The 9,438-nt window shown below is 38.4% G+C and overlaps 1 protein-coding gene across 1 annotated transcript in view; it reads right to left on the bottom strand.

The window, feature by feature from the left end:
* Positions 1-1,327: 1,327 nt before the first annotated feature.
* The window catches only part of pcdh7a (protocadherin 7a), a 53,424-nt gene continuing 45,313 nt past the window's right edge, over positions 1,328-9,438 (bottom strand). Inside the window, exons 5-6 of the mRNA XM_088420179.1 lie at positions 7,995-8,196; positions 1,328-5,903 (exon numbers count right to left, since the gene is read on the bottom strand). Of these exons, the coding sequence (XP_088276305.1) occupies positions 5,368-5,903; positions 7,995-8,196 (738 nt within the window). The 3' untranslated portion in view covers positions 1,328-5,367. The remainder of the gene's footprint in view (positions 5,904-7,994; positions 8,197-9,438) is intronic.

The following is a 9,438-nucleotide window of genomic DNA, read 5'->3' as shown; positions in this document are numbered from 1 at the left end:
ACTATGCAAGAATTGCGTCCAAAATATACTATAGTCATTTTCTTTAGGATGTATATTCACTCCAATAATTTGCTCGCCAAGTGTTAAAAAATATATTCATAAACAATGTAAAAATATGATTGTGTCCTTGCCCTTGTCACGTGGGTTGACTGATAGGAACGGATTTGATCTCGGACCAGGCACGATTTCGACCTTGGAAATGACAATGGCATCATCATCTCTTTTCAGTGAGTCTGTCTGGCAAAGTAGGAGAATTACATTGCGCCCATAAAAATCTTCACCATGTCGAAACAGCTACATTCATGCCATGCAAGGAAACTGAGACATAAAAATTTATTTCATAGCCATGAATGAAATGAATTACATGTATTAATTAGTGGCTGTAGCAAGTTCAGTCACCTCGTTAGGTATGTGTAATGAATAATGAGCTGTATCAAATGTCTGGCTTCACAAAGAAAATAATCTAATTCTGTCTGTTTATTATGTGATACAGTTGAATTGAGTTTCTCCACCAGAGATCGATAAAATATTTCTTATCTTGGACAGAATATTGTCTTTCAATAAGACTGCTAAAAGAACATTAAAGAAAGTCTTGACTCCAACAGAAATGATAAGAAGCGTACGTCATATCTATAATTCTAGTATTCATAGCTGTTATTTATGGTGTCAAAATGTTAATGTGCATTAGCAGTATTTTTGAAAAGGTCCCTTTAATGTAAAGGAGTAAAGAATTTTCAAATGGAATGCCAACTAATGATCAAAAAAACTCTACAAAGCCAAATTCAAACACCATATTCGTAATAAATCTTTACCATTCCATCTCAAAGTTTAAGGAACTTCCACAGCAAATATTATTCGATTGTGTTGCTGATTGGCACAACTGAAATTGATTAAATTTTAAGAACTATTAGAAAAAACACGTGATGATCCAAATTTGGTAGTTTTGTTCAGCAGTTGAATTTTATAAGAAAATTACATATTTTTACTGATAATTTCATCTTAAGTTCAAGATTTCACTCATGTAAATATCTTTTAAAAGCTTTGCACAAAGTCGTTATTGAAAATGCAATAAATCGTGATTACAAAATTAATCGGTTCAAAAATGTAATGAATTTGACAGCCCAATTAAAGCTTTTTTTAATTTCACCATTTTAGGGGAGAGGTAATCGCAAAGTGTCCTGCAGCAACAATGATTTTGACAGTAGTTTCAGCGTAAATGGTTATTTCAAACAAGGGCTTTGAAAACAACTCACTTTTTACTACTTGGTGAATACGAAAGCCCAAATGGTTGTGTAAAACAGTTAACAATATTCAAAAAGCAGACATGTGAGTGTTCGACGTTTTTAATGTCAAATTCAAACTTTTACAGGATTCGTTTTCATACCAAACCATGTGCCGACAGGTCCTTTTCATCCTTGTCATAGCAAATGCAATTAGTTTTTATGTCAATGGGAGGAAGGAAACAGCAAAAAGCAGAGAGCCGCGTAAGAAAAGAAAACCAAGAGAAAAATAATAATAAAAAAACTTCCCCCCATTTATTTATTCATTTTTTGTTCACCGTAAGTGCAGATTTGAAGAGCTTAAGCATGCCATTGTCCATTATGGTATCCAGTTGTGTGTTCTACAGTGTAATTTCATCTGTACATGGCTATAGGAGAAACAGCACAAGGGGGATGACAAATGTCCACTGTCCCAGCTGACAAAATGTCCTCATTAGTTTGTCTCCCCTCTTGTTTTTGCAGTAGTGAAACATGTTTAAACATGCAGTATATCATAAAAAAAGGTTCACACCCACACTGATTCATTTACAGTAAGTTCGCTTGAAAGGTGCAATAAAGACACTGCCTTAAAACAGCAGTTTGAAGAGCAAAGTTGCGTCAAAAAACAGGTTGAAGAGCAAAGTTGGGGCAAAACACAAACAAAAAAAAGGCCATTTATCATCTTTTCTATCAGAGAGCTGATAAGACATGACCATTTCCAACAATCCCGTCCAAATATTGTGTCCATGTTTGATTTTGATTTGAGTGACCCCAAGTCCATCCGGGACAAAGCTCAGTAGATTTGGAGATAAAGACGGCTCCACGAAGGGACACTTGATAATCAAGCTTGGGGTGTCCATCACATATTTGTTAAGTTGAAGCTATTTACATGTGTACAAAGTGTCATTATGCACCAAAAACTGTGTACCATTTCCATCGTTGATGTGTGATTCCTGCTTCGAGTTCCAAATCAAGACCCTAATCCTCCTTTGGAGTCTTCCCAAAACAACCTTGGAAAAGTCACTGTTTCCAAAAGAATGAGGAGAAACTCTTCCTGACAATTTACAGTTACATTCACGTATTAAGACGTTTATAATAAGATATGTGTAGATCAAGGGAGGGGAGAGCCAGAAAAGGAACTCATTCAGACCAGAGGGACGTGCTAACCCCATTATCCCTATCCGCACTGACGATGGGAATTAAGATGTGCTGGCCTCGATCAGCAGCCGCACCTCTGTGGGAAGGACAAGGGAGTTCACGCACGCTCGCATTGGGTTGGCACCATTTCGTTGGAAAAAAAAAAAAAAAAAACCTCCAGGTTATTTTGTGCACCCACCCTCCATTTCAAGATGTTGCCTCTCTTTTTGCCAACATTATCTCCATTTCCCATTAGCACACACTTATCATAGAGATATTTCCAAATAGGCATGGTATCCCAAAAAGGCTCGTGGTTTTCTTTTTTTTTTTTTTAGAGCAAAAAAGTAGTTAGCATTATCTTTCATGCAGTCAGCTTTTATTTTTTGTCCTTTTCCTATGAGTCCTACTTACACTATGCTGAATGTGTCTTATCTGCACATTGTCTAAAGTTACACACAGTAGATGGAATTCTCTTTAATGAAGCATGATGTGATTTTCATATATTTTATGTTTAAATATTGGCTGGAGGAGAACAGGCAAAGTGCACATCCTCCTAATGATTGTGTGCTTGTTTCTGCATGAAAGCAAATGCCCGTTGTCTTTGTGTTACAATATCGTTAAATGTATGCACATGTACTCCAGAACGTGTAAATGCTTTTGCATGGATTCATCTTTACATGCCCGCAAGCTTGTGTGTGTCGGCGCGCTTGCAAAGTCATAGGTCATGTAGGTGAGCATAGATTGCTGCTTTGTTCTCTGACACTATATATATATATATATATATATATATATATATATATATATTGTATACGCTCAAATACAGGCTGAGAAGGCATTATGTTAAACACGCTGTGATCCTATCCTATTAATGCTCTGTGTTCTGAGTGGTTACATTGTATCATAAAAAAAAAAATCACATTGTTGGAATCTGTTAATACAAATGAAGGCGAACCTGCATTAGGTATCATTGAGATCATCAATAATATTTCTGATGTAACTGTACACTTGTTCAATGGTACAGTGTCAGAAGTACAGTCCTTTTTAACCTTCAAGGTACAAAATATCTCTCCAAGCTTCAAATGTGAGGTACTTTCATGGTAATCTGTACCTTGACATCATCTAATGTATGTGTTGGGTCTAACTATGCAGTATTAGAGCCACACTGAAAAATAGACAAGAAGAATAAAAGTCCAAATATTACGGAAATCAAGTCACATGTTGTAATGAGAAGTGGGAAACTGATTTTTTTTTTTTTTGGGGGGGGGGGGGGGGGGAGCAAGTGACCTTGCTAGACAAAAGGAGTAACTTTATTATGAGGGTTTTATTTAAATTGACGGCTTCTAAGGAGTAACCTCACTAAAAGTGCTGCACAACCTTAGCCTGAACAACCCATCCATCCAGTTTCTATAGCTGCTTACCCTTGCTAGAGTCGCTGGTTTGCTGGTGCCAAATCCCAGCAGACCTTAGGTAGTAGGCACACTGGTTGCCAGCCAATTGCAGGGCATACGGAGATGAGCAAGCATTCACGCACCAAATCATACTTAAGGACAATTTAGTATGTCCAATACATCTGCCATGGGAGGAAGCCGAAGTGCCTGGAGAGAACCCACACGGTCACCTGGAATTGAACTCGGGAGGCGGAGGTTTAACTGCTGCTCACCTGAACAGCCATGAACCAGAAATCTTTATTTTTTATTTACCTATTTAGCAATGTAAATATATTATCTTGGGCGTTACAGAGAGACAGCGAATATTGATCTTAAATGGTTGCATTTAAAGTAAAGGCCAAAAGTTTGGACACACCTCAATGCATTTTCTTTTTTGCATGATTTTTTATATATGTAAAGTCTCTCTGAAGGCATCAAAACTAAGAATGCGCACATGCTGTGTTATTTAGTTAGCAAAAAAAGCGAAAAAATATATCTGATAACATCTTTTATTGGCGTTTCTTCAAAATAGCCACCCACATCTGATTATGCTTTGCACATTCATGACTTTCTCTCGATAGCTTTCAAATGGTATTTGAAGGATGTCTCTTGAAAATTGTCTCCTGTAATGGTTTTCACTTCATCCGTGTGCCGAATTAGGGTTAATTAGTGGAATTTCTTGCTTTGTCAGTGGGGTTGGGATCATCTCTTGCGAAGTGTAAAAGTCAGGTCCATACACAGCCGACCGTCTTAGCATACAATCTTTAAAATTCATATTATGGACAGCTGCTAAAATGCATATCGTTACATGAAAAAAATCAGCTAACCAAAGATAAATGAATGGCCATTATCACTTTAAGAAAACTGAGACGGTGTGTGCAAACATTTGACCCGTACTGCACTAAAATGTCAACCTCTTTAGTTAGGTGGTGAGTTTGTACAATTCTCCCTTCCAAATACATGCTTAGTGTTGTAAATTTTGCAAACCTCCCCTTTGTTTTTTTTGTTTTTACTTTCCAGTGTGGCGCTAATAAATGGAAATAGAACCAAAATAACCCAGTTAATGTATTCTTTTGTTGTACTTACTTATTCTGACTGCATGTTTGACGACTGAGACTTAAAAGTTACATTTTATACTGACGCCTTTATGGCGTTGTGATTTACTCAGCCGCTCTCTGTTTCTCGCTGTCTATTCTTCACACAGTTGCCTCAGTGGCAGAAGGTCAGGCATGCATCAGGTTCAGGTAAAAAAAAAAAAAGAGGAGATGAAGTCTTCCTCCCCCACATGGACGTAATAGAATCAGTGCCTACAGGCAACTTGCACACATTTTTTTCTTGTTTTGTTTCTTTCTGAAAGGAAAGTACTCCTGGTAGGAGCTCTCAAAATAGTTGATCCATTACTTGCTGAAGTTTAAGTGCCTATAAATATTAGAATCCTGAAGTTTCAAATGCATGTACAACTTTGGGGGATCCGATCAAATTTTCTCAAATCCCACAAAGTCCCGGGGATGTATCAACGGAGCGATCACTGAATGGGTAGGAGGTCACAGGTAGACTTCGCGGCGTGACAACGTGAGGCAGGACGTGGTCTTGTAGTCCCCTCCAGTCCGGGTCAGCGGTATGACCTCCGCTGGGTTCTGGCCTCCTTCTCCTCCTTCCTCATCTTGCTGGCGCTTCCCGAAGCCAGCGCTGCTGAAGGTGTCATACGACGCCGAGGTCATCTTCCGGTTGAGAAGGTTCCGATTGTGGTCGCCCATGTTCTTGTTGGCTCTTCCCAGTGTGCCCAAGGGATCGCCGTTGACTAGTGGTAACCTCTGACCCTCTCCCGCCGTGACCACACCCGGTTCCGAGCTGCCGGCACTGCCCGCGCTCTCGCTGTCGCTCTCATGGTCGTTTCTGCGCAGATTGTTGTTGTCGTCACCGGGGGCGAAGGTGGAGAGCCGCGGGGGGTCACTGCCGTGGCGTTGCCGCTGTCGAGGGGATGGGCGGACGGGCATCCAGCACGTGTCCGAGTGGCCGAACTCGTCGCACTCCCGTGTACATTTTCCGGTTAAAGCCACATCTGGCAGCTGCCTGGCATCTAAATGTAGATGAAAAAGAAAAGTGGTAAAAACAAACAAACAACACAATATATACAGGTGTAGTAGTATCTTGACTTACAAGTGGCCCAAACTATTGGATGATTTTTTTTTTTTTTTTGCTCTGTGTTGCAAGGCAAAACTTCAATTACAAGCTACCCTGCTGTTAAGTGACAAAAAAACAACACAAAATCCGTAGAGAGAAATTGGTACATTTTCAGTTGATTATTAATCCGGGTGATGAAACCAACTGAACAGTTCCAGGGGAAAAAAAAAACATGCAAAATGAAAACACTTGCAAGCAGCAAGGAGACAACACTGAATACTACCATGTGTAGATTGCTATTTGATAGTGCCATTTAGCTGCATTTTTTTGGAGGCTGGGAGGATTCAAAGGAATTTCACGTCATTTATAAATAATGATGTCATCTTAATCGTTGGATTAATTTTGCTTGTAAGTCAAGGTACAACTATAATCACATATTCACTTAAAAAACACACAGAAAAGAAGAGCAAATTGAAACTGTTATGCCCAGCATAAAAGCCAAGTGAATCTGTTTGGCTCATTAGAAGCTCAAAGGTTAAAAGTCGGCTGGGAACGGAAACTTGCTGAGACAGAAAAGTGTTATTAGAAAATTAGGATGACAAATTTGAACTCAATGACATGCAAGGAATATATCAGCTTGCGTAGCGGCCCTTTAATATGCCATGTGTGCTGGTTCAAGAGGTTAGTCATACCCCCTCAAAACCGAGGTCAAAGGTTAGTGTTACTGTCTACTGTATTTAAAGCAGTCATGTAGAGTCAATACAGACACCATACACATTACTACAAATCAGGAATAATACAAATAGATGTATTTATTTTCTTGCTTCTTGTGGTGTTACTGTCATAAATGTTATTTCAAACCTGAAAGACAGTTTCTTATTTTAATCTAAAATTGTCTATTCTATGTGCACTAGTCTACCAAAATACCAAATGACAAATTTCCACCCATGCACACAGTTGGATTATGCTTTTGCCTTGCTAGCCTAAGCACTAAACTAGAGCCTGACATCTTACAGCTTGTTGCCGTTTATGCAATTTTCATGTAAAAGGTCCTTCTTCAGAAAATAAAAAAAACACTCTAAAGTTTCTCAATAATTAAAAAAAAAAAAAATCTATGTACCAACAGCAAGGTATGTTGAACTTATTAATGTGAGCTGAGCACTTGTGTAATTCACATTCTGGATGATTATGTTCACATTAAAAAAAAATCTTTTGGTAATCATGCTGAAATGATATGAAACAAAATGTGTATTTCTTCCTTGATTGTACTCTCAAAGTGCTTCTAGGTCGAGCCTAAACAAGTATTATAATATCTCCATCCTAAATCCCCTTTTTCATCTGACAGCGGCGAAAAGTTAATAACCCTCCCGGCTTTGAAAAAACAAATCGCCAGAATTCGCCTGTTTTGTGAAAGCAGCATTAAACCACATGCAGTCCCAAAGGGATCTAGGGTCACAATGTCCTTCAAGCATTACCAAAGTTCTTCCAGCTCTGTCATGTCCAAATGCTGTGCAGGGAAAGATGAAAATGAAAAAAAAAAAAAGTCTTTCTGTGACATTGACTTGAATTGAATAAGAACTAGACAAGATTGCTGCGAGTCATAAAAAAAGAAAAACAAAAACAAAAAAAAATGTTTTTGGTACAAAAACAAATATTAAAAAGTTCACGTAAGACATGACAGCATATGTACTGCATGTACAGTGTAATTTATACATGGCCAAGTATTGTACGTGAGGTCAGTCAAGGGTATAAAAGCGTGTTGAAATGAAAAATAAAAATAAGTCTTTTGTGAAGTGTGCAAAGCCGCGATAAAGAGAAAACACTGTGCAGGGCACAATATTCCGCTTCTTCTCAAGAATGAGGTCAAAAAATGTATGCGTGTGGTAATACATTCTCACAATGGCAAAACTATTGACATCCCACTTTCGCTGCATGCACGCTTCTCTTTGTGTGCGGATGTCGGTTGGTCCATGTAGGAAAAATGCTGGGATGCGTTGCTTTCACCCCATTAGAGGGATTTTGCGTGTGCGTGTGTGTGCCCACTGACCATTCTCCACATGCTCCTCCTCCCCCACACTGCCCTCGGGTGTGGTGCGCTCGTAACCCTCCTCGGGTAGCGGCAGGGCTCCCAAACGCGGCCCCGATGAACTCTTGCTGCTGGGGGTCTCAGAGTCCTCCAGGCCGCTGTCATAGCAACCGGCATCCTGGGCCTGGCTCACCACTGAGAAGGTCACCCGGCGGAGGGTCCCCTGCGGGGCAAGCGCAAACACAAAACACAAACAATATGGGATTAATCATCAGGGAGACTCCTAATCTAAGATTCTCAATCTGGGGATTAGGTATAGGCAGTGGCCTGCAAAGACATATTGAGATTATCCGTTGGTGTTTATGTGCGCGGCTGATACAATGCAGGATAATGTCATCTACCAATCACGGTGGCTTTTCAAACTTTTTTTGAGTAATCCCATTTAGATTAAAACTGTTGGGCAATGGCTGCTGTTTACGAAGCATTTGGCCTGCCCTGAAGCGTTCATTTATTATTTGGAATTTGACATTGCCGAAGCAGATGGGGAATTTACAGTACTTTAAAAGCAAACAAGCATTTGGTACATATTCATTGGAAGAGTTGTAACAAAAATAGACATGTTAAAAACAATATACTTGATACTGCCAGTGCAGACCTTCACAAAGGTTGGGATGTTAAATATTGTTTTGAAAAATCATGACACATTTTCTTTGTTTATGCTTTGCATTATTTGTGTTTTGTAGACCACTCTGAGAAGCAAAAAATTCTTCAAATTGCTGTACCAATGCTAACAATGACTCATAGTAGCAATGAATTTACCAGTGATCTGAATAAAGTTCAATTTTGATCGTTACTCTCCACGAAGTATTTTTTTCTTTAATTAATTCATTGATTGCTTCGTAAAATGGTTATTTGGCATCTAAAGCAGTCCGTGTCAGTGAGTTAAATACAGTTTTGTTATATTTAATCTTTCATATAGTACAGTATTAAAAAAGTAGTACATAATAATATATGCTAGTATTATTGTTTGTGCTTATGTATTATACTTTTTAATTTTTGGAATTAAATTAAGCAATTTTTAAACTAAAAAAGCCTGTGATTGTTGAAAACTAACTGAAAAATGATGGAAGTGTGGAATGCATGGAAAATAATGTAATGTCTTTGAATAAATGGAATGCTACAGAACAATGTGAAATCATGTGAACTGATATTAAATGATATGGATTTATGGCATTAGGTAAGAGATGAACAGTTTGAATAGTTCTAATTGGTCAAAAATGTAGAAATTAGAGGGAACACATTTAAAAATTATAAGGAAAAACATCTAATTTAGCCTTGATTTTGAAAAAAATGGTAGCGATAAGATGAAGAGTTCAAAGTTGGAACAGTACGAATTAGTTAAAAAGTAAAAGTAGTTTTGATGTGGAAGATTGAATGTGTAATAGGAAGTGAAAATTTTTTTTTC

This window comes from Hippichthys cyanospilos, chromosome 7 (genome assembly GCF_059441005.1).
Source record: "Hippichthys cyanospilos isolate Australia breed blue-spotted pipefish chromosome 7, RoL_Hcya_1.0, whole genome shotgun sequence".
Taxonomy (NCBI): Eukaryota; Metazoa; Chordata; class Actinopteri; order Syngnathiformes; family Syngnathidae; genus Hippichthys; species Hippichthys cyanospilos.
The sequence above is the reverse complement of the archived record's forward strand: the minus strand, read 5'-3'. Positions and strand labels throughout refer to the sequence as shown.